Raw genomic sequence first — 26460 nt, 5'->3', positions numbered from 1 at the left:
CCATCCCATTCCCGTTGTTTTTGAGGATATTCATGATTAAATTTGAGCCTTAGTTTCTTCTAGAGCCTTTGGGTAGTTGTTTGACAAACGGTATGATCAATCTGTAAACGCTCGCACTATTAATGAACAACGCTCCTTTTGGATGCCTTTCTGGTATGTAGGAAAGCATACAAGCAAGGTTCTTGCATGTAAAGCTTTTCCCAGTATACCTTTCATGGTCATTCACCAATGCAATGAGTCACACATTCAATTGTATAGCCAACATATCCCTATCCCCGATAACGTAATATGCGGCAAGGTTGTATAAACCCTTTTCGTGGTGCTGGTTCCCTTGCGTTTTATAGGAAAGGCCTGAAATTTTTATCACTTATTTCTACTGTAGTAATGTCTAGATTGGTTGCCCTTTTGTTTCCGATCTCTAAAGAAATTAACCCGAAATCACTTGTTGGAACTTCTAGCAAATAGGGACCTTTTGTAACGTTGCCACTTTTAAGACATGGGTAACTTAAAACATTCGCCAAAAAGTCAGAAAACATCCAATTCACTTCTCGTTTTCTTTGTCAGATTCACAAAAGACGTCTTAAACTTTCCTGATAATTTTGTGGATGCTGGTTAATTCAAAGTGGCTCAGTCACTTTTTGAAACTGACGATACAAAAAACGGGCTTTTTCCGAATCCTGATTCTTTTCATGGACATGAAAAGTCATATACATACACGACAAAATTTTCTGGGGCGCAATATCTTGAATTTAAATTACTGTGGTAATTAAGAGAATCGTGTGGCATATAAATGGTAAGGTAATAGCTACAACTTCGTACAGAAATCGATCTGAAGGCTTTTTAAAAAGTGCTTACCACGGTGTAGGGACCTTTTGTAACCTTCTTGCCATAATAAAGCGTCTTAACCTCTTTGATTTTAAAGTTATTTGTCGAATGTTGGTGTGCAAGTGCTTCATTGTGAAAGGCTTCCACTGACAACATGTTGTGCGTTAACACGTAAAAATGGACAAATAATTGCAAAAGGAGGCAAAAGTTACAAAAGTGCCTGACGATACCTATGGAGAGAGACAGAGAGAGAGAGAGAGAGAGAGAAAAAATTGAGAGTTTAACAAATCGGGTTCCCTCGGAGGTCATTATACAAGCAGTTGCTAATGCAATGGAGGTCCCGAATTGGTGTAACCCAAACTTTCTGGTGCTGACCAAAAGAATCGCGGCTCATGGCCGGGATCAGAATGACAAGTGTTGCAGTCTTGTCATGTCGTGACTACCTTCATGGAATTCCGTCAATATAATAATTGGTACAGACCTCTCAGTCATTAACATCAGGTATGCCCGAACGGGAGGCGCGGTGGCCTCATGGTTAGTGCGCTCGTCCCCGGATTGAGCGGTCCAGGTTCGAGTTCTGGCCGGAGACACTGTGTTGTGTTCTTGTGCAATACACTAACTCTCACAGTGCCTCTCTCCACCCAGGAGTATAAATGGGTAGCGGCGAATTGTTGGGGAAACCTAACAAGTTGCAGGGGGGTGAACTGCGATGGACTAGCATCCCGTTCAGGGGGGGGGGTACAAATACTCCTAGCCGCTTCATGCTACAGAAGCCGGGATAAGCTCCGGCAGCTAAGAGCCAGTCGGCTCCTAGGCTTCACCTTTTTTTTATGCCCGTACGTATGGACTTCTTGGAAAAAGATAACATAAAGAACAGGGGCCTGACGGGGTGAAATGGGAACTGGGATTTGCCTTTTTTTTTCACTGGGAGAATAAGATTTGGGTCACACGGGTCCCTCAGGACTCACAAACCAAACAATCCAATAGACATTATCCATTTGTTTCGTTTTAAGCACTCATCAACTTGTTTTGGAAACATCCAAACACGTGCCATTAAGCAAAGAGTTTATCACCATGGCAACTAAAACTAATTCACTTCTTTCATCATGGTTGGTTAATCTTTCCAGTCCCACAAAATTTTGACCGGGTATAAAAAAATAGGGAATTGGACGACATTCAGTTAACGACTCAAACAGTTTGCTGAAAATCTCTCTAGCTGTCACCGTTTTTCCAGTTGTATCCTTCTTGTTTTCCTCAATGCAGTTGAAAAACAAGTTCTTAAGCAGATACGTTGACAAAATGTCAAAAGGATAAAGTGTTTTGACAGGAACATCGCTGCTGTCTTCAGACGTATCCGCAGCCTCTTCGTGCACGACAAATTTCTGTACAGGATCTGTAGATAAATCAATCGTTGCTCCATCGCTATTACTTTGCATCCACTTTTGCAACATTTCGCTACCTTGAGCACTGAGCAACTTTAGCGCCGTAGTGATTTCACCAGATGGAGACAACACTGCCTTGTCTACTATGGTGGCTCGCAAGGAAATCGAAGATGATTTGTGTTCTTCGTGTAGGCTACAACTGTCACTGTTGCGAGCATCATTGTCAATTTCTTCATAATCTTGCATCTTTTTCATTCTCTTATGACCACTAACATTAGTGGCCTCATCTTTTATATTCTGAAATTCACGTACATTCTGAGTAAGATCATCTGTTGCATAACATGCAGCAGCCATGTGGCCATCATCTTCTAGTCCAATTTCCGCATCATCTGAGGTCTGGGAATCGTCATATATGACTATCTTGCAAGACACTGAGGGGTGTAGCATAACTTTTGCTCCAATGAATGCTGACTTCTGCTCCAGTGATAGACTGCCCATCATCAGTCTCTCTGCCAAAGAGAATGAAAGCCTCCAATATCCAGCCTTTGGAACCAAATGGCATCCGCGGGATTTAATATCTTCCGTCAGTAGACTGCCCACTTCTCGGGCCATCTCAGGCCAATGATGGACAGGAATGGCAGGAACTAAATCCACCGTAATCACGAGTTGTTTGTAAAACAAACCAGTCCACTTGAATTTCAGATTACAGGTAACAGTTCCAGAGAGAGTCCATGTATCGTCAACCAGAGTGTGTTCCGTGAGACCTTCGACGTACATCTCCCTGGCTAGTGTGGTTTGGTCGAGGAGTGTCAATGCCCTCTTAGCCACATCTACAAACGCACTCATAACCTTGCCACTCTCGAGCTGCTCGCCATCAAAAAGGTTATCATAGCCACCTTCCAGTGATTCATCCATCCTTTTGTGAACTGTTACTTCATCATACTTTGTGTCCTGGTCAAACACGATGGAGCAAACCTGGGCCAGCCTTTCTAGGCACAGCATGTAATCAAATTCGTCTGGATCGCCCACCTTTGTCCCCTCGTAAACACTTCCAGAATGGAGCAAGGTGCCTTTGAACCTGTCATCAATTTCGGTAATTTTCTCCACCCACTTAGACATGAATTCTTCGATACTTTGTTTCATATTCTCAACTTCCGCCATGTCTGCGGGGATCAGTCCCACTCCTGGGACAAAACACATACTGTGTAAATAACCAGAAACATTTCCAGCAGATTTGGCGTTCATATAATCCCCCAAATCTTGTGGTACAATGGACGAGTCAAATACGTTTGAATACACTTTAGAAGCGGGGATGATCATAGTAAAAATATCATCAGCTGGAAGGCTTTGAACAATAATGTCATCAGTTGTAGTGCTCGGTTTAATCTTCGTATGATTCAGGGCATTTTTTGCAATATCATGGCAGTATTCTTCCCCAAATTTTAAAGTAGTGTGATAATAATGTCTTGACAGAGCATACTGAGCTGGAAGCCAACCAGCGTTGTCTGTCAGCTTAGGGTCTGCACCAGCCTCTAACAGCAAGGTAATTATCTCTGGTGTGCCTCCATATGCCGCAAGGTGGAGCGGAGTTGCATTCAAAACATCGCGCGCATTCAAGTCAACTGAAGCTCGGATCAGTATTTCAGTCAGATTAACGTGTTTAAACCCAGCGGCAAGGTGGAGTGGGGTAACGCCATTCTTGTCTGCAAGGTCGACACACGTACCTGAATCCTGCAAAAGCAATTGTACCACAGGCTCATTACCAACTTCTGCTGCTGAGGACAGCGTAGTGCGGCCATCCATGTCTTGTGAATTTACACTAGCATTACTTCGCAGTAGAAGTTGGATCATTTCCGTGTTATCAGAGTGAAACATGTGCTGTAGTGGGGTCATTCCTCGATAGTCTTGGGCATCAACTTGAGCGCCTGACCTAATGAGCACCTCAGCATTGATGATGTGAGGCTCCCTGACGGCATGATGTAAGGGAGTGCATCGTTCATAATCCACCATATTCACATCGACATTAAATCGAAGAAGAAGCGAAATGAAATCATGAATCAACAATGGTTCTAAGCATAACCCTGCAGTACCGCCATAGACAAACAGCGAATGGAGGCTGTTATAGCCATGTTTATTTTGTATGTTGGGTGTTGCGCCAGCTTCTAACAACAAAGAAATGATCTCTAACAGTTTGCGACGATCAGAGATCAACCCTGCAATTTCTAACCGGTCCGAAGGACCAGTGAAGCATGCAAAGTTATCCAAGTTCAACACATGCCACATATTAAGAGCTGTATCTCCTTCCACATTTTGCAAGTTCGGTTGAGCACCAGCATTAAGCAACAGAGAAGCTATGGATTTATCTTTCGCAAGATGTAAGGCGGTATTACCAAGAGAATCCCTTACGTTAACGTCCACTCCATGTTTCTGTAATAGCTTTTGAACTTCGTCAATGCTGTTTGTGTATACAGCATTGTGAAGAGACATTCTCAGCATCAAGTTGTTCCTTAGACATTCAGTGTGTAAATCTAATAATTGGGGAATGTTTGATTCCTTTTTTACTGTGACACAAGCCTTCGATATCTGAAATTGAACAAGAATATCAAGACTATAAATATGCAAATCCAGAAATACTTCCCTCCCAAAATTGTACATTTTACTTCCGGTCACGTCCTCTACATGCAGAGGTGAGCATGATAAGCTCTCCCAACAGTGGGACAGTTTCATGCGGTTTAAAATGTAAAATGCGGACTGTGGACTGCAGACTGCGGTTAAAATGCAGAGTGAGGACACCGTGTAAAATGCAGACTTCAGACCAGGGGTAAAATGCAAACTGCAGACTAGATTTTCACCATTGAAAGCTAATAAACTGTAAACAGGCTAACTGAGGCATTATTCAGGATAGCCTGAGTCACATTCAGGCTAACCAGAGCGATATTCAGGCTAACCAGAGTGTTACTCAGCCTAACCAGAGTGATATTCAGGCTAACCAGTGTGATATTCACGCTAACCAGAGTGATATTCAGGCTAACCGGACTGATATTCAGGCTAACCAGAGTGATATTCAGGCTAACCGGACTGATATTCAGGCTAACCAGAGTGATATTCAGGCTAACCGGGCTGATATTCAGGCTAACCAGAGTGATATTCAGGCTAACCGGACTGATATTCAGGCTAACCAGAGTGATATTCAGGCTAACTGGAGTGATATTCAGACTAACCAGAGTGCAGACTTTCACTGCGATCATGATTAGCCTAAATAATCTGTTTATGGCCAGCACTGGATAATGGAGAGAACATGATACTATACTATATGTACTCTGTAGTCTGCAGGCTACATTTACCCTCAGTCTCCATTTTACCCCTGGTCTGCAGTCTGCATGAGTCTGAAGTCTGTGCTTTACACTGACAAAAATAGGCTAGTCTCCTATACAGATGCCTTACGCCTTTTGGGGTCTTCAAACAGTCATTTTGTGACAACCTTAATGATATATACATTAAATACTAGCGATACCTATCGATAGAGTGCTAACGAGTAGATAATTTGTGTGCTGTGTAGCAAAGGAATTTTTTTTATACAATGTTTCACTACATTTCATTTTGGCAGCACCCAAGTGTATTCTACCTGAAAATTTAACTTGCCACAGGGATTATAATAGCTGGATTTGTTGATTAATAATGCTGGTGAGGGCTTTGTTTTTGCTGTAGGAATATACAGCTTCTTTGCTCGACTGGCTCGTTGGCAATAATTGACCATTTTACAGTTGTCTGCTTGGTGACCTGGCCTTTAAATGGCAGCAAGGCTAGAGATGACCTTGTTTTGATACAGACCTTACTGCTTTTGTTGTGTAAGTCAAGTTATTCTTGTGCTAACTAGTTTGCATATTTTAAACGAGAAAAGCAGAGAGGTCCGTAGGAAAGCAAGGTCACCTCCCACCATGCTTGCATTCATGGCCACATAACTAAGCACACAACTGTAAAATGGCCTATTGGTAATCAGTTCGGGTATCACGGGTATGGAAGGTGGCATGGACTTGCACTTTCTTTAAAGTGCCTATGAAGTAAAAAATAATTGCTGCTTATTTGAAAGGCTTTTCAAAGTAAAGAAGAATGGCGTTCTCCTTTTTGGAATATGTTTTTTCGTTTTAGAGATATTTATGCTTTTGTAAGGAAAGTGATGACGTCATAGGTGGTTTCACTAAAACAGCACAACACTCAATCGAGAATAACTCTACAAATATTAAAGCAGTGTTCTTTAAACTTGGCACCAGAAATGTACATCACAAAAGAAACATAATGACACCTGTCGTGCCATTGCCACGACAACAGTTATGCCGCTGGTTCTGTTTTAATTAAGACTAAAATTCCCAGATTTTATCTTAAACAAGGATCATCCACTCCCACCAATCTAATGGGGAGAGTTAAGACAATATGGGAACCATGTGTGTTCTGAGCAAGACCCTCTGTCCCACCTTAAAAGGTTTCAAATGGGGATATTTGGTTTTTCACAGAAAGAGACTGGAGCCAAGAGTGTTGCCATGGCAACATAGTAGGTGTCATTGTTTCTTTTGTGATGTACATTTCTGCCAAGTTTGAATTCGCCTTTACATACAGAAAAACAAATACATTTATAAAGATCTTTAAACTACATGGCAAATGGTAACAAAAACCATTTTTGGTACGTTTTTAATAACAAAATCGTTGCAACATTGCTTTTAGCGTCTCTGACAGCCTTCCTCTGGTTCACCTAAAATACAGTAATTATGTGTTAGGTTGTCCAAGCTTTATACTTGTTATAGTCGCTCTGTATGAGCGTGTCTTGTGGTTAGCTTTTAGATCAGTATTTGCTTCCAATGTTTGGAAGCTCCCATTTATATACAGAATTAGCTTGTTCAAGGATTATTATAGAAAACCGTTAATTTCAAGCACCCGCATTATCTTCAACATGGTTGTGACACTTCAGCTGCTCCCAGGAATAATTTTTATCTCTAGACACTTTGAGGATGCATGGATCTTAAAATATGTTCTCTTAATGTAAGAGGCTTGGGAGACATGCTAAAGAGAAGGGAAATGTTCTCTTGGCTCAGGGCAAAAAACAGCTCTATTTATTTTTTACAAGAAGTCCATTGCTGCGAGAGCACGTCCACTATGTGGTCGGCAGAATGGGGGTACAAATCCTTTTTTAGTTGCTGTACGGGCACTAAGGCAGGAGTTGCAATTCTATTCAATAATACATTCGATTTCGAAATGAAACGAGTGTACTGTGATCCTAATGGACGATTCATTATTTGTGACATCCAAACCAACCAAAAGTATATAACGCTGGCCACCATTTACGCTCCCAACGACGATGATGCGGCTTTCTTCGAAGGCTTCTTCGAGCATTTATCAGATTTTCAATGTGAAGAAGTAATTATTGGTGGCGATTTCAACTTAGTGCTTAATTTAGATAAAGACAAGAAAGGTGGTGTCGCAAGAACACACAATAATTCAGTTAGGATCGTTCAGGAATTTATGGAAAACTTAGATTTAATTGATGCTTGGAGAGTGCTACATCCCGATTCCCTAAGATATACTTGGCGCCGACGGAAACCCGAAATTCAATGCCGACTAGACTTCTTTCTTGTTAGCCAAAGCTTAATGTGTAGTGTCATGCGCGCCGATATTTTGACAGGATACAAAACAGACCACTCAATGATCGTAGAGTGGCCTTTCATTCAAAAAACATTTAAATATTACAACTTTGGACAATCACTAATCAACTGGATTAAACTATGCTACCATAACACAGAAAGCTGCATCCTCAATAACGGATGGGCCAGCGACTTTTTTAAGCGGAGTAAGGCAGGGTTGCCCCCTTTCTCCGTATCTTTTTATTCTCGGTGTTGAGGTTCTAGCGGATGCAATTAGGAAAAACCAAAATGTCAAAGGCATCTTTGTGAATGGAAATGAAATAAAAATTAGTCAGTATGCAGATGACACCACTTTAATACTCGATGGTTCCAAGGAATCTCTTACATCTTCTCTGCATATATTGGATAATTTTCAACGGATATCTGGCCTTAAATTAAACAACAAAAAGACGGAAGCCCTTTGGATCGGTGCTAATGCCTAAAAAGAAGACAAATTATGCCCAGAAAGAGACCTAAAATGGGTTAAAGGAAAGACCAAAGCTCTTGGAGTATGGTTCTCGACTAATCCTGACCTAACAGTAGAGCTGAACTACAACGAAAAATTGATAAAAATAAAAAATAGCCTAAGCTGTTGGGAGTGTCGTCGACTTACCCTTTTTGGCAAAATTACTGTTCTAAAAAGTTTAATTGCGTCCCAACTTGTATACATTTTGTCTCCCCTCACAACTAATCACCGTGTCTTAAGGGAAATCAATAGACTCTTCTATGATTTCTTATGGAACGGCAAAGGCGACAAAATTAAGAGGGAAGTAATGATTAATGACTATGAAAAAGGCGGTTTAAAAATGATTGATATTGAATCCTTCAATAAAGGATTGAAAACTACCTGGGTCAAAAAATATACTGATGTAAACAATCACGGAAAATGGAAACTTTTTTTTGACTTAGAACTCCGGAACTACGGTGGCAGAGCCTTGTTCAGCGGCAACCTTAGCAAAAAAGACCTGTCAAAGTATGTCAATTTATCCTATCCATTTATTGTGGAAATCTTAAATATCTGGACTGAAATCACTTACGAGAATAATACAGACCATTTTCGCTCTCAGAGCCTTTGGCACAACTCCCTTATAAGAATCGATAACAGACCAATCTTCTACAAAAAATGGCAGCAAAAAGGGATTAACAGGGTTTCGCATTTGATGAAAGATTCAGACACCTTCCTATCCTTTTCTGAATTCAAAGATCGGTATGGTATCACTGAAACAAATTATCTTGCTTTTTATGGGCTGTTATCCGCTTTAAAAAAAATCAAAGTACCTTTACACAATAATACAAATATACAATACGAAAGCTTTTATACGAAATTTATGAAAGCAAGTAAACCAAGCAGACAGGCCTATAAAAAAATAATTGGTCTTAAATAAAGGTGTCCAACCAAGAGTCAAGAAAAATGGGCTACGGATTGTGCCTTTGAAGCCCATGAACCAATAGACTGGAGTGCGGCGTACCAGCTATGTTTTCAGTGTACAAAATCTATAAAACTAATTGTATTTCAATTCAAATTGCTGCATAGACGACTGGCGACTAATGATTTTCTTAAAAAAGTAGGAATAAAAGATAACGATCTCTGCAGTTTCTGCAAAACTGAGAAGGAAAGCCTAATTCATCTTTTCTGGTCCTGTAGAGTTGTCTCTACCTTCTGGCAAAACTTTAAGGAGCTTCTTGTAAGCCAAAATCTTGCGTTGAGAACATACAACCTTTCTTTAAATATAGTCTTAGGCCTAAGGCCAGACAAATCAAAGAATAAACAGAAACTTAATTTTAATTTTCTTGTGGCGAGATATTATATATGGTCGTGTAGGACACGCAACTTGCCCCCTGAAATGAAACATTTCTCTGTCTTTCTGGCATGTTACAACAGCCTCAAAACTGGAGCAGCGTCAAATGATAATCTTTAGAAATCTAAGTGGGTGATAATAATAATTAAACGTATTTACCAACAAGCAACTGTATAAAAAAAAAAAATAAAAAAATAAAAAAAAATGAAGAAAACCCTAAGGCTAACACTGTGCACGGATATTATTGTACTGTAGGTCAACCTTAACAAGTGTTGCACTTGTCAGTATTGTAAGTAACATGTATTGTATGTAAGTAGTAAGTAGTCTTTTTAATTAATTAATTAATTAATTGATTAATACAATGTAACTTATTGTAGTGTAAGTAATGTAAGTAATTGTATTGTTAATAATTATCCAGTAAGTGATGTAGGTAATTGTCCCATAAGTAATGTAAGTAGTTGAACTGTAAGTTGTTCTTTTCCCCTGTGTTTTGCAATAAAAAAAAAATAAAAAAAAAAAATACAGTCTAAATACCTTTTGCTCACAACCAGAAACTAATCACGTGTTGAATAGGCTTGCCACTTCCATTTGATAACATAAAATGTGGGGGTAACCACGTGTTTTTTTAAAGTTATTGATCTTTTTCGAAAACTTTTAAGGTGCCTGTTACATTTTTTCCTGTCAACTCCCCAGTAAGTAAGACATTTGCGTATCTCGCACTTGTTTTGCGCGCACACTATGCCATCTGCAGGATCATGTTTACAGTTGGATTTCAGTGTAATTTTCGACACATAACAGCTAGGTTTTCAGCTGGAAGACGTTAACAGTTAGTGGTTAGCGATATGCTGCTACATATTCTAGTGTTCCTGGTTTAAGTACAGGTTCATTAAACTTGATTTGGTCACAGTAGAAAAGTTTTGCTTTCATTTCAGTCGCTTACTTGGTTACGTTACGTCAGTATCAACCCTAGCCTACGAATGCAGACGTATTTCTGGCTGTCGCTTGTCTCTGCCGAAAATAACATCTGCGAACCTGAGCCAGGAAACAATTTCTGTGACGTAATGACTTTTGTTTCTCCTTGGCCAATCAGATTCCACGATAGAATGAAACTCAAGTGCTCCTCGCAGCGAATAACTCGCGCAGCAGTTCTGGGGCTACTTGAGCTAAACTGTGATTGGCTTAAAATTCCTACATCACAGAAATCGTTTCCTGGCTCGGGTTCGCAGACGCTATTTTCGGCGGAGACAAGCGACAGCTGGAAATACGTCTGCGTTCGCAGGCTATGTTAACCCCAGCGTGCGTGTGGCGCTTAAATCATGGCTCGCGTGATGTGCAGAACGTGTGTGCACTAACAAAAGTAGGCACCGTCCTTAATGTCGGAAAACGATGTCAGTCGTTGGAGCTAATACATATAATAGGGGACTTTAGATTTGAGTTCGGTAAGTTTGTAGGCTTCACATCATCACAACACATAAGCTTACCCATTTCAGCCCATTAGCTACCCTCTCTACCTAAAACCAACATGAAGAGTGAGGGCTCTGGAAACATCACTGGTTTGAAATTCGAAAATCGTACTCGTACTCAGTGTGGTACTCGTATTCCAATCTAGAGGTCCCTAATGTTCAGCACGAGGAGCACCTTTAGCGCTGAGGCTATCGCTTTTACCTCAGTAAAAGAGCAAGCTTTCGGAATCGGGCGTTCAGACAACGGCTTAGTATGTTGTTATCACAGTATATATACTGTAACATTTTAAGCCACTAACCACGGTCGGTGCGTAACTTACTGGCCTTAAATGTTAAACATTTACCGACAACCAAATTAAGCCGTTAGTTATTGGCCTAAAATGTTACAGTATGTAATAAGTGTGGTTCCAAATTAAGCCGTTACTTATTGGCCTAAAATGTTTCAGTATGTAATAAGTGTGGATCCAAATTAAGCCGTTACTTATTGGCCTAAAATGTTACAGTGGGTAAAAAATGTGGTTCCAAATTAAGCCGTTAGTTATTGGCCTAAAATGTTACAGTATGTAAAAAGTATGGTTCCAAATTAAGCCGTTACTTATTGGCTTAAAATGTTTCAGTATATAATAAGTGTGGTTCCAAATTAAGCCGTTACTTATTGGCCTAAAATGTTTCAGTATATAATAAGTGTGGTTCCAAATTAAGCCGTTACTTATTGGCCTAAAATGTTACAGTATGTAATAAGTGTGGTTCCAAATTAAGTCGTTAGTTATTGGCTTAAAATGTTTCAGTATATAATAAGTGTGGTTCCAAATTAAGCCGTTAGTTATTGGCTTAAAATGTTACAGTATATAATAAGTGTGGTTCCAAATTAAGCGGTTACTTATTGGCTTAAAATGTTTCCGTATATAATAAGTGTGGTTCCAAATTAAGCCGTTACTTATTGGCCTAAAATGTTTCAGTATATAATAAGTGTGGATCCAAATTAGGCCGTTACTTATTGGCCTAAAATGTTACAGTATGTAATAAGTGTGGATCCAAATTAAGCCGTTACTTATTGGCCTAAAATGTTACAGTTTGTATTAATTGTGGTTCCAAATTAAGCCGTTAGTTATTGGCCTAAAATGTTACAGTATGTAAAAAGTGTGGTTCCAAATTAAGCCGTTAGTTATTGGCTTAAAATGTTACAGTTTGCAATGAAAGTGGTTCCAAGCAGATAAAGCTGATAAAGGCTGTCCCGGGTCAGGCTCGAAGTACCCTGGGTACCAGAGGTTTTTTTTCTCGCGCGCGGCAGACGGAAATACTTCGTATCGCTTCTGCTCAACTGATTTTACTTATATATGAAGCCCTTTTCCATCCCTGCAGACAAAACACACCTAAATAAGTAAGAAACACAACATTTTATTGCATCAGTTACAACTTTACAAGCAATAAACAACAAGTAATGCTCAAAAGCGCTCGATCAAAATGTCTTATTTCTATAGAACTCTCCATCGATAAGGATACTTTGATCAGTTCAAGGCTTTGAAAAAACAACCAAGCTTTTTAATATGCTATAACCTTACTAAAAACACTTAAAAGTGAACATTTCTCAATACAGTTATTGAAATTTTTTCCTTCTAATGTCAAACAAGAAAGGTTGAGACTTATGGTTAAAATGAAAACGATGTCTTTCTTTTTCGAATAAACGGTCAGATTTATGGCCACACCCCTAATGTTTTTGGATGAATAGAATTTCGATAGGCACACGTATAACGAAAAACTTCTACTAATGCCGTTTTCTCAGTGACCTCGAACTTTCGACAAGACCTATCAGGATAGCAAAAACTTTCGGATGACTCAAAAAAGGACCCTAGAATTTTCGAAACGACTTAAGTTTCCCTTAAATATCCGAGCAGATAAACATTCTTTAGGGCATCTCCAAGTTAACTAAAAAGGCTTCTAGAACATTGAGAAATCCATTTTAGACACTTCTGACGTCTTTGGAAAGATTCGCTCGTTGGGGGCCTCTGTTGATTGGAGTCAGCGAAAGTACTTGAAATTACTGATCTAATAAACGAACATCCTTACTATTTAAGTCTTGAATCCAATCCGACCACCCAGCGACGACTGTTCCGTCATCGTCAATTCTATCCTCAAATTTTACCAAGTACCCTTCGTGTTTCCTATATGCCACGATCTGTCCTTTGCACCATCCCCAGTACTTTGTCACCTTTCCTGTTTTGTCCTTTTCGTCATATTCCACTTCAATCAGACTATTAATTAACGCTCTACCATTCGGCCTTCTTTTCTGACTCATTATATGCCGGCGCTTGTCTGGTGGACCTTCATCTCCTGAATTCCCTATGCTTGTACGCTTCCGTTTACTTTTTTGTTTACCAGGTGATGCCCTATACGAGGTTGTAACATTACCTTCGCAAGCTGCTGTTTTCACCGCTTGTAGGCGATCCTCCAGGTAAATGTTTTCCATTAATGCATGAAGAACAGTACATCCTTCCTGCAATGACTGTCTGTTCAATGCCTCAACTGGATTGGTAGTACATGGTCCTTCTTCCCAATCTTTCACGTCCATTTCCTTAAAAGCCCTTGCAAACATTGCCAGGTGATTCAACCGACACCACCACTTGCTCCAGTGCTTCAGTTTTGTCCAGTTTTGGTTGTCAAGTTTGTCAAGCTCATGAGACAAGTCGCCCTCAATAAACTGTTTAGCGTCCTATAATTTCTTGGAACCCGATAGGACATCGAAAATTAAGTAAACATTCTCTTTATCTCGTTCGTCTTCAATTTTGCGCGCTAAAGTTTTGAAGATACGAGTTTCAGCCTCGCTTCGGCAAATTAACTTACATACTCTGTTCACTGATCTTTGCCAATGAACACTGCATCCCCGGATGACTTTCTTGGCCAGTTCTTCACCGAGACATTCTTTCAGTCCTTTGTATTGGGCATCGTCGAAATCCACGAGTATAGACCTTAACCTTGCACCGTTCGAGAAACAAGCATGGTCATGTGAAACCTTCCCAAAAATTGTGGCTATCGACTTGGCATAAGTCTCGCCATCTTGTCTACTGCACAGTATTCTTGCGACGGCGTTATACACACATGTTTGATCGTTGAAAGTTACAATGTTAAGAAGATACGGTAAAAAGTCGTTACCTGTGTAGGTCACGTCCATAAATAAGTCTTCTGCTCTACTTAACAGAGTTGCTTGAAATGGCGACATAAAAAACGCGTACTTCCTGGCAGGCGTAAAAATGTACTCCGATCCTTCCATCTAATACTGTCCCATCATTTTGTTCACTTTTTCGCTTATATTCGTGCTTTCATCGTATAACTGGTTACCTTCCACTTTTTTCCTAATTTTATCAAAACCAAGTATCTCATCTAGTGGACGAAGCTCTTTATGAAAAGACATATATTTTCCAAGCGCCATTTTCCTCTCTCTCCTCACACGGTCGGCGTTAGCTGCTGGTGAACTGGCTTCAGCGGGAACATAACCAATTCCCAACCCCTTCATGATATCTTTAGTACTTTTAGTACTGTCATCAGAAACCACTTTCCGGATGTCCTCTTTAACTTTGCTGGACAGGATGTGTGGTGCTGGTTTTGAGTGATTGTGTTGCGTACCTGGCACAACACCAATCCATCGCCTTCCATCGTCACTGGATGGCCATATGTAAACCATATGTGCAGGGCATGGTCCAGTGGAAACAAGGGAATGACTTTCTCTGTGGTGTACACATCGATTGACCTTTTGTCTGTTAGAGACAACGTACGAGCAGTCAGGACCAGCACACTTCTTCACACCTTCACAAGGCCCTCTTCTCACATTTAATAAGGTATCCACACCATCTATACTTATATTGTGCTTGGCTGTTTGTGTGCTTCGTTTTGACAGCTGATTATCGTCCCAAATAAAATGAGGTCGAGTACTTGGGGCGAAATTTAACTCTCTACAGTCTTTAACGAAAACAAAGTTTGTTTGCGACGTCCCTGAGGCTGTGTCGAATCCTGGGAATTCATACTGGTCCTTAAGCGTTAATTCTATCCAATTTGCTGAATTCCTCAGGCAATCCTTTATTTTTGGCAGATGATGATGTCCTCTTCCAGTCCTTGTTCTTTTGACAACCTCTTTCTGTTCTGCTGTTTGGTGTAATGGATCGTTTATTGGATCCAAAACAAGGATATCATAAGGAGAATCCAGAAATTTCTTCCCTTTCTCGGAAACTTTGTACTGCCTCCATACTCTTCTGAATGACGCGCACCTTATTATGTTATATTTTATGTCAATCAACTGTAAATGAACAGCTTGTCTCAGAACCCTTGACCACCACCCTTGAGAACTATCTTTAAAAGTCTTCGTACCAACGGAATATGTCTGCGTTAGCTCCATGATTTTCTGCATTTCGGGCAGAGAGAATGTATCTTTCTTACTACCCCTTAACCATCCAATCAGCACTTCTTCTTTTACCCCTTCCTCATAGGTCTGCATTTTTCCGAGGTCTAAAACTGCCTGGAGTAGAAGCCTTATCGCTTCCTTTGCGTTGAAATCTCTTTTGTCTTTGATATCACAACTTGAACAACACTCGTCTACACACTGCAACTCCATCTGGCCTTCTCCAAACTTACTGATTATTTCCTCTCTCATACATCGTCCGCAGTATATAGAGTAGACCCAGCGCCATGATTGAATCAATTGTGCTTTTATCTGTTCTTCTTCACTTTTTGAACAGTTTTTGGTCCAGAAAGCTAAGCGTTGGTCGTCCTTTGACTCATTGACTAGAAGAAAACCATCAGCGCTGTTACCACTTCTTCCAGCTCTACCAAATTCTTGAATCATAACACTAAGGTTACGCATGCAACCCACCCTGAAAATATTGTCCACATGTGGACTGTGTGTGCCAACCTCATAGGACTCAGTGGCTACCAATACTTGAAATTCTTTTCCTCTAAAAGCAGAGTCAGTTTTCTTCTTTACATCGTGAGTCATCCCTTTTCCATAGTAAGGTCTAACATTTTCTTCGCCCAATAGCAGCTTGAGTGATGACGTCATTAGTTCCACATCACTACGAAAATCCATGTATACGATAGCATATTCATCACCTGATATATTCTTTATATCCGTAGCACATTCCGACCAAATGCCTTCCTTTGTATTTTCTTTTACTGATCTGGAAGTCTTCTTCTTTGGTGTAATGTATGACTTAATGTTCAACTTGATGTTGCTGCGATTGATCGAGCCTTTAATGAGGACAGGATTCTTCAAATAATCCGCGCACAAACTCTGCAGTTGGGCCTGACTCAAGGTGGCAGTTAACGTCATCACAGGCACGCAGCTGAAGCTGTCTTTAATTCCTTTGAAAAAGTCGTAGCTTGATCGAAAATCGGAGTTCCGATCAAACATTTTGTGCACTTCGTCCAAAACCAATAATTTGACATTCTTCTTGATTCTTTCAAGATTATAAGAAATGCGATTGACAAAATGCTCAGGAGTCATGAATACGATTGATGGGAAAGAACTGCCATTATCACCATTAAAAAGTCTGTCATGATTCAATTGTGCGTCTGCTCCAGCGGGTCTTCCTAACGCAATGGCATCTATGTTGACTTTCTTCAACCCCTCAATCTGTGAGTTTATCAGTGATATGGTAGGGGTTATTACGACTACAAATTTTTCGCGCTCGAAGAGAGAAGGCAATTGAAAGCACAAACTCTTACCACTTCCAGTTGGTTGTACAACTATCACATCTTGGCCGAGTTCAACGCTTTGAATGGCTTGAATCTGGAAATCGTTCAATGAATTTAAGCCAAATTTGGTTAAGTGCCCCTTCCAGACGATCAAATCGTCCTGTTTAACAGCAGGCAATTCTTCCGGTCGGGTATAATTAGCCGGAGGAGAACCTTCACTTCGTTCCATTACTGGGTCTATGTACAAATGTTCTATCTCATCAGCGTCGGCGTTAACACTTTCAGTTGGTTTTTGTCTCATCGTGAAGTAACCCGCAGAATCTTGTTTTTCCTGCGGAGAATGATCTTTTTCCGTGCTTACGGAGGAGGTAGAACAAACCCGGGATCCTATCTTATGATCTTTAAGATAGTCATACGGTTTGATCTTGTTAACTTTCTTGTTTTGCGTTCTGTCATTTTCCTCCTCCTCCACTTTTATGCAATCCTCGGTAGCGATAGATTGTAGATGTCTTTCTATTTCAATACTTGCATTTAGAATGTCTAGATCCTCAGTGTCTGAGATTACAACTTCGCCCTCTTCAACGCTCCCAACATCGCTGTTAGCCTGCAGAAGCACTAAGGAATGCAGTTTCGTGGAATAGTCCTTAATAGACATTTTCATTCTCAGCGATATCCAATTTACTATTCCGTCAACCACGTTATCTTTTTGGATGGAGTCCAGATTAAAAAGCACCAATAACCCTGAGTCTTTACCTCCGACTTCTTCCTGTACTTTGTGAGTATCAATTATGATGAAAGTTGAACGTACCACGCCTACCAGAATAGCATAGGGGTTACATGTATAAACTGCAAAAGCCTTTCACTTTGCATTTTTCGACTTTTCTAACGATTGTAATGCTGATTTCAAATGCCTCTGCTTGTCTTCAAGGTTATCCGATGACTGCTTGGCCAAGATTTCTGTGGTGGTGTAATGCGTGTTTATAATTGCATGCTGATTCATTATCTGCAATGCATCGTATACATCTGCATAGTCGCTAACCTTTCTCAAGTGGTTGACATGTTTCGGAAGGGATCGTATGGTTTCTTCCGCCACATTTTGTATTAAGGAAGCAATTTTCTGAGCACAAACATCTTCACATTTTAGGAGTTCGTCGGCAATTTTCGTGCAAAGATAGACGCACGAATTACTTCCATCGCTTGCTTGAAAGTTACTTGCAAGGTCATTTTGAAGATCTTGTGATATCGATTTATTCTGAGCAGTAAAAGAGCTAACTACCTCATCCATGAGCTCCAGTGCCATTCCCTGATGGTTACTCAGTGATATGAACAATGAATCGGGATTTTCTTGACTCCACTGTTCAAACGTCTTGTAGTTATCCCCTGGTTCCGGAACACAAATAGACATCATCGCATGATGAGCGTCTGTTGCCGATGGTCTCTTGGAAGGATCCTGATCCCAGCAGGAACAAAGAAGCCTCATCCACTGTCTAGCAGTGTCGTCACTCAACCCTGTTAAGTCTTCCTCTTTAACAGCTGGTCTTTCTCCTCTACGTATGTAGTCATAGATGAGAGCGGAATTAGCAAGTTCTCCCTCCCAAGGAGTTGAGCGGTCGGGCAAACTAAATTCTGTCATTACCATCCCGAGGCTGTACATGTCGCTTTGAAAGGATGGTTTTTTCCCTCTTTCGAGAAGTTCTGGTGCTGTGTAGGCTGCGGTACCCACGACAACATCATTATTAGAAGGCAGCATCGATACAGAAAACTGCTCGAAATCAAAGCGAGCCATACCAAAGTTGCCTAGTTTCACCTTGTATTTTCCCTCTCCGTCGTCGCCGATGAATACATTTGCTGCTTTGAGATCACAGTGGACGATATTATGGTTATGAAGGAATGCAAGTCCAGAGGTCACCCCATGCATGATATGCAGGCGAGTCAACCAAGGCACTGGTAGCAGTTCATGGAGGTCTAGTAATTCTCTCGCGTTATGGACCATCGTGACTTCTCCCTCAATTTTGATTTCCTTTTCCAGTAGTTCGGTGACAAGAAGTGATCGAGTAAAATCGACCCCAAAATGATGAAAGATATTGGGATGTCGCAGGTTTTTTAGACACTTAACTTCCTTTAACAGTTTTACCTTATGCTTGGGGGTGATGTTAACCATATATTCTTTACACGCCACTTCTGTGATAGTACCCGTATCTCGATGAAATTGACCTTTGAAGACTCGTGACGTAGAACCAATTCCTATCTGATCCCGCCCTAATTCCACTTTCGTTGGATCTAAAGTTACGTCTTCTCCTCCCACAGGGATCCTTATTCTTCTATTCTTTTCCTTTGTTTGTGGTGGAGTCTCCTTGGCACACGTGTTTACTGAAAACACCTTTGACGAAGTGTCTCTGCCGCTAAAACTCCCTGAAAAAGAAAATAAAACTATATCTCCACTATACCTTCACAGAAAATAGAACAATATATCTAACAGTTATTCTACCATGGCATGCTGGACATGGAGTGATAAACAACCTGAGTTCTGAGTTTCTTTCTTTCATTTGTTTTTTTGTTCAGATTCTCAATCATGCGTCAACGAACTTTTATTAAAACAATTATTCTACTCGGGCTTGCTGGATATGAAGTGATTATAACTAACTCGTAGCGCCGAGTTGGTTATAATCATTTCGTTAGACTTATTTTAGTGGGAGAGTGCTTCCTGCTTTCCTCTCCACTATTTATTCGCCGAGAGTTAGGTCTTTACGCGGAAATCCCAATCTCGATAGTGAGGCCAATACAACAAACCAAGAACACGCACAGTTCCTGTTCATCGGCGCGAGGGAATGTTGTACCATTTTGTATGTTTTTGGTTTTTTATGTACATACATTGTTTTTCATGTACATACAGGTGTGACTCGACGCACTAGAAGTTTAACTGGTCTAAGAGCCTAATAAGCTTTAGCTTTTCGAGTATAAATAAGGTTTTGTTCGCCGTCTTCGATGGACTTCGTCGCATCGGACTTCGGATACGACTGACCTACGACAGTTTATTGTCCTTCATCGAGCTTTCTCGAGTTTTGGGCCGACCATATTACGAACAGTGTCCAAACTTGAGTGAACGAGTGACACATTTGATATCGGGGTCATCGAGTCAAAAACTTTTAGAACAGCATATGTTAAGGCAATTTATTAACAACAAATAACAAGCAAATACAAACTACGTACCGTGCATCCGGTTTGTAACTGCCCCGCGATTTGACCACAGACCCTGCGGAATCATCGGTAGTCTGAATGCACCAGGGATGTTGTCACACCTCAATTTTGGAGGACATTTGTAAGGCATGGGTTCCTTGTTTGCGATGTTATAAACTGGAGGGCAAGTGCGGTTCATTCTTTGCATGTAGGTTATTTGCCCTGCAAAGTCTAAAGGCCAGTCGTCAAAGCTCTTTTTCTTCCCACACTTCTTCTTCTCAGTCCTCTTCGGTTTCTACGGAGGTTGCAGACACCGAATTAAAATATTTACATACTCTCGTGTCTGATACAATTTTAAAATCCTTCGACTCTAACTTCTAACATCTCAATAGTTATGCTTATGCTTGTTGTGAAAATATAAGTGGACTTGGAAACATGTTGGATGAGGTCATAATTAAATTTTCTATAATGTTAATTGCATAGTATGACATAATGTAACAGTAATCATATTTTATTGTTTCGTACCTTCACAGCGTTCCTCCTTGTAACAACAGCTTCTTTGCGTTTTGACTCTATGCAACACTAAAAAGGAAGTGAAAACTTAGTTTGGATCAGAGGAAAAATACAAGTATTAAAATGGTAGACGGACGAGGAAGAGTTAAGTGCTAATAAAGATATCTCTCTAGATCTTATTCACCGTCCTGGCCTGTTAATTAATAACGTTCACTTTGGTTGCTGTTTGTGATTGTCTGATTGTGTTTGCATAATATTGACTTCAGGAACATACTATATCAGGAGCATCAGGCACAATACTCGTACATTTCTGCAGAATCGGGTGCTGTACTGCCGTTTTGAAACCTTAGCCAGTCACATTCTAGGATTTAGGATTCTGGCCGCTGAGTTGCTTCAGATAAAATCATAAAAGGAACAGTCAGGCTCTATTACAAACCTCGCGGTAAGTATATCGGCCCACTGGCAGACGAGGGACTCCTGCGTTAAACTCTTCTGCTTCCCACGACTCAAAGGTTTTAATCCTGTTCCTTTTTACCTATGGCATCAAGTAAGTAAATAGATAAGTAAGTAAGTAGTGTTATACAATGAGTGCCCTGAAAGGTTCGAGTGTAAATCACGACTCCCAGGAAGGAATTTTAAATTTAATAAGATTTCGTAATGAAGTAAAATCTACTGCTGCTAGCCCTTGCTTTTGGCAACTTGCGATTAAAATACTAATTTCTCTTGTTTATATGCCGATGAAACGTAGCTTTGCAAGTTTTCTGCTTTCCACAGCTTCAGATTATGCATTTAAAAGGCTTCTATTGCGATGTACGTATTACAGTGTACAGTATTTCCGGTTTATAAATGAAGTTCACAGTCAAAAACTAATAATCATAACGTTTTGCTGCTTAATAAGGTATCATCAACAAGTAATCCCCACGTTACCCTTTCCAGGGCCGATGTAGGTGAGGGGTTCAGGGGGTGCACGTCCCTCCCCCCACCCAGAGATGACCTGCGGCTTTCTCCGCTATAACTCATATTCTGCAAATTAAATGGAATAAATTCCATGGAAAATTTGACGATTATTTCATTCTTGTGCTGTGAAAAACTGATTAAACCCTGGAAACGAGGTTGGGTATCGCGGCTTATTTGCGGCTTATGCAAGAGGTGCATAGCGCAAACTTTAATCTTGCTCGTGTTTTAGTCTTCCTTGCGCTTCATCTTGCTCGCGCAAGTCCCGAAGAAAAAAAAATTCAGTGCGAGGGTAAGTTGTAAGTTCAACATATAGTTGTTTACACGTGTTATTGCTATGACAACCGACACCATGAGAGAGTCGCGAACAAGCCCTTCGCGTCTAATGAAAGATAGAATGGTAGACTGCAAAACAGCCATTTTCGGACGTTTTCGGAAGGCACAAAGGGCCGTCAGCGCGATCCTCACGTGTGAAGCGAGAGGCGAGAAAACGACTGTCGGCTTTTCATACAACGAATTCGTTCCGACCAGTAGTTCGAATAATGTCACTAAGGTGTCAAAGATTCTTTGACACCTCCACCCACATTTTAAATTTGATACTTTGGATGCCTTATTTTGCAGAGTGTCCAAACTTCGTGATCTTTTAAAAATTTCAAACCACATTGCTCTGTCTGCTGCAGTTGTGGCACAGAAACAATAAAATGTCTGCCGTCGTTCGATGTTATTTGCTTTTGATCGGATAAATGACAATAATATTAATTGTCGGGCGTTCGACTTAAGCTGCAATTGGCGATTTGGAAGCTCTGCATTTCGCGAAAACAAATCCCTCAAATATCAGGCTTTTTCCAAAGCCTGTTGGCAGCACACCAAAACGTCTCTTCCTTTCAGAAGCGATCTCACAGCTTCCTTTTGATCCGATTTTAAGACAAATTCTAATTCGCTCGCAAGCGCTTCCAAATCAATGTCGTCCATCTTCTTGCGAGAATACTAGGAAAATGATATGGTGTCTATATCATTTTGACGAGGTGTGATTAACATTTGATGAAAGGCTGCCTCCAAACTAAACCGATGAGAATTTTCCGTTGCTAGAAGAACGGGTAATTTTGAACGAATTCAATATATGTAAAGCGGACAGTCGTAGTTTGTAGCGTCTCTCCCCATTCTCCATCGCCGTTTTTATACTCGCTCCAGACCTTTCATTCGAATATTGACCGTCGTTCGTGTTCGCAAAAATACGGCTGTTTTGCAATCTATCACGCGCGCTGGTATAAATGGTTCAATTCTCGTCTCATGCAAGCCGCGGCCACTGAAGTTATTTGCTGAATCCACACTTAATTGAGGCCCTGTCTTTATGTCGCCGTCTGATTTGAAACCTTTTATGTCCAAATTTTTAAATTTTCGTCCAAAGTCACTGATATCGATATCGTAAATGCGTTCTCGTACTTCTGTCGCCAAAATATTCCTTGAATAAACAGAACATCCTTGAAAAGTGCAAGATGGTAATAGTTTCTTGGGTTTCTTTAAAAACAAAGCGAGAATAATTTCTCAAGACACCACAATTTCAATATCAAACAATGTCTTTGGTTGCATTAGAAATTCTATTGTTCTGAATAGTCCTGGAGTTTACGGGAATAATCAACTATAACCATAAAAACAAGACAACACTCAACAAGTCTATTGTAACTCTCGGACGCCATGAAACCATAATATACCCATTGTTCATTTTGCATAAACACTAAACAATGCCAGTTGATTGTCATACGAGAACTTGGTGTCAAACATTACCACGTGGCGCAAGCAGGACGTTTAAGTATATAACCATTCAGTTTGTTACTGGAGCTTTAGTTATTAAATGAGTGTAATTAGTTGATTGCAATATAAATTCGTTGATTGAAAATAAGAAAAGGACCACCCGAAACTTACCTTGAACCGCTTCGTGATAGCTTGGGAAGGCCGCTTTAATTCTTTGTTGGAATCGTCGTCAATCTGAGAAAAAGGACGTAAGCAATGATTTAAAACCTATTGAAATAAATTTCATGAACAAAATGTTACCGCAAGTGAAGCGATTTCAAATCAACTGAATAAACTAAATGTTAGCTACCTTAGTACTGCTGAGTGATTCCTGGATAGCAAGGACTAGGGCCTGCTCTTCATTTTGGGTCTGCAAATGTGACCAGGAATGTGCACCGAACGAAGTAGGGCCGGTGACTGCCTCAGCAAAGGTCTTCTTATCAGAAACCAATTCCATTATGGATTCTTTTGAGTTGCACAATAGCGCATAAAAATGACTAAAACCGCTCACTGTCTCACGAGTAACACTTAGTTAAACGAGATGCAAAATGTAGTAACAACGAAGGCCTGTGACGTCCTGTCACCAGACGTCAGCTCCCGGTGAGCAAAATCTCAGGTTGCAAACACAGTACATTATTGGTATACCATTACCAATTAATAATTGATTTCCGGTTTTTTTATTAACTGGTCAATCGCGAATGTGGATGTTGCCTTTTAACAAAACGATCACTGGCATTCAACATCATGGAAATACCGCTTACGTTTGGCCAGAGTTAACTAACTCTGTTTTGGTAAATAATTTTCAACAGAGTGGTGCCATTTGTAATGGAAGACTCCTTATGACTTCATAGAGGACACTCAAAAGAATCGAAAAATTGCGTTCGTCTTCCATATATTAGATTTGTTCCATATTTGTTGCCGCTATATTTTATGGAACGAATTTAGGGTATTTCCGAAGAAATCAAAGATGCGAGGATTGCGCGTTCTAGGATAGAATATTGTGAATGTCAATACACGAAAAGAGTTACAGCTAAAAGTTTAATAGAAATTATGGGCCACCTCTCAATTGTTGACTTGTGTCATGGCGATAACGAGCATGAATTCAATGACATTCGTAGCCACAAAGAGAGGAGTACGAGGAAACACACGCTACATACAAGTTACATACACGACATGGTGTACTACTGAAAAGCTAACACTAAAACTGCAGAATACCCTACCACACCGAGTACTTTACTGGTAAAGGCTTAATTTAACATTTTAGGCCAATAACTAACGGCTTAATTTGGAACCACACTTATTACATACTGTAACATTTTAGGCCAATAACTAACGGCTTAATTTGGAACCACACTTATTACATACTGTAACATTTTAGGCCAATAACTAACGGCTTAATTTGGAACCACACTTATTACATACTGTAACATTTTAGGCCAATAACTAACGGCTTAATTTGGAACCACACTTATTACATACTGTAACATTTTAGGCCAATAACTAACGGCTTAATTTGGAACCACACTTATTACATACTGTAACATTTTAGGCCAATAACTAACGGCTTAATTTGGAACCACACTTATTACATACTGTAACATTTTAGGCCAATAACTAACGGCTTAATTTGGAACCACACTTATTACATACTGTAACATTTTAGGCCAATAACTAACGGCTTAATTTGGAACCACACTTATTACATACTGTAACATTTTAGGCCAATAACTAACGGCTTAATTTGGAACCACACTTATTACATACTGTAACATTTTAGGCTGATAAGTAACGGTTTAATTTGGAACCACACTTATTACATACAATAACATTTTAGGCCAATAAGTAACGGCTTAATTTGGAACCACACTTATTATGTACTGAAACATTTTAGGCCAATAACTAACGGCTTAATTTGGAACCACACTTATTACATACTGTAACATTTTAGGCCAATAACTAACGGCTTAATTTGGAACCACACTTATTAGATACTGAAACATTTTAGGCCAATAACTAACGGCTTAATTTGGAACCACACTTATTACATACTGTAACATTTTAGGCCAATAACTAACGGCTTAATTTGGAACCACACTTATTACATAATGTAACATTTTAGGCCAATAACTAACGGCTTAATTTGGAACCACACTTATTACATACTGTAACATTTTAGGCCAATAAGTAACGGCTTAATTTAGAACCACACTTATTATATACTGAAACATTTTAGGCCAATAACTAACGGCTTAATTTGGAACCACGCTTATTACATACTGTAACATTTTAGGCCAATAAGTAACGGCTTTATTTGGAACCACACTTATTATGTACTGAAACATTTTAGGCCAATAACTAACGGCTTAATTTGGAGCCACACTTAGTACATACTGAAACATTTTAGGCCATTAACTAATGGCCTATAATTAGCGTCGGTATTGGATAAGTTGTATAAACTGGTAATTTTCATACCGTAACATTTTAGGCCAATAACTAACGGCTTAATTTGGAGCCACACTTAGTACATACTGAAACATTTTAGGCCATTAACTAATGGCCTATAATTAGCGTCGGTATTGGATAAGTTGTATAAACTGGTAATTTTCATACCGTAACATTTTAGGCCAATAACTAACGGCGTATGATCTGCGTCGGTATATAGTAACTTAATAATCCGACGGTGTAACTGGCTTAAAAGCCTACAGTATATATACTGTATTATTAGCATAATATGCTACAATATGTACTGCCTTCGGAATCGTCCCTAAATTTAATACATATACACGCAGGGAATAGGCAGATATTTCAGGGAAAGCATGATACTCATTTGACTCAATACTACGACGCAACTACAACAGCTAGATGAAAGCAATGCACATTAACAGCTTTAAAACAATTCAACAAGCCGTAAAGCTAAACAACTTACCTTTACGTAGATCTGAAAAAGCTTTTCTCCTAGGTCTTCGTGTAAAAGGCACGAAGTTCACGCAACGCTAACAGTCTTTCTTCTCCTCTTGGACGTTGCGTGACATTCTCGGTTCTGGCCGTATCATGACCCGATGATGAGTCGTAGTGAAAACGAAAAGGTTTACAGAGAAATTTCAACAAAATTCGTAGAAATGAATATTTTCTTTTATGGCGTGACACTGATTCAAAGGGAGGAAGAGGAGAGAGAGCCTGGAAACGAGGTTGACACGGGTAC

The 26460-nt window shown here is 40.0% G+C and overlaps 2 protein-coding genes and 1 pseudogene across 2 annotated transcripts; 1 reads left to right on the top strand and 2 right to left on the bottom strand.

Annotated features, from left to right (window-relative positions):
* Positions 1–1809: 1809 nt before the first annotated feature.
* On the bottom strand, positions 1810–26405 carry LOC110063481 (uncharacterized). The gene is made up of 2 exons (XM_020770468.2): positions 26185–26405; positions 1810–4790 (listed from the first exon to the last, which is right to left on the bottom strand). The coding sequence occupies exon 2, from the start codon at positions 4701–4703 to the stop codon at positions 1845–1847; it is 2859 nt and encodes a 952-aa protein (XP_020626127.2). The 5' UTR covers positions 4704–4790; positions 26185–26405; the 3' UTR covers positions 1810–1844.
* LOC149113212 (uncharacterized) lies at positions 8610–9847 on the top strand (annotated as a pseudogene).
* LOC110040436 (uncharacterized) lies at positions 17596–24660 on the bottom strand. The gene is made up of 5 exons (XM_020745674.2): positions 23391–24660; positions 20950–21048; positions 20526–20582; positions 20034–20295; positions 17596–19235 (listed from the first exon to the last, which is right to left on the bottom strand). The coding sequence occupies exons 4-5, from the start codon at positions 20206–20208 to the stop codon at positions 17683–17685; spliced, it is 1728 nt and encodes a 575-aa protein (XP_020601333.2). The 5' UTR covers positions 20209–20295; positions 20526–20582; positions 20950–21048; positions 23391–24660; the 3' UTR covers positions 17596–17682.
* Positions 26406–26460: the final 55 nt, after the last annotated feature.

The sequence above is a fragment of the Orbicella faveolata genome, unplaced genomic scaffold, assembly GCF_042242905.1.
Source record: "Orbicella faveolata isolate gen_17 unplaced genomic scaffold, um_ofav_v1 contig_15, whole genome shotgun sequence".
NCBI classification, from domain to species: domain Eukaryota; kingdom Metazoa; phylum Cnidaria; class Anthozoa; order Scleractinia; family Merulinidae; genus Orbicella; species Orbicella faveolata.
The sequence above is the reverse complement of the archived record's forward strand: the minus strand, read 5'-3'. Positions and strand labels throughout refer to the sequence as shown.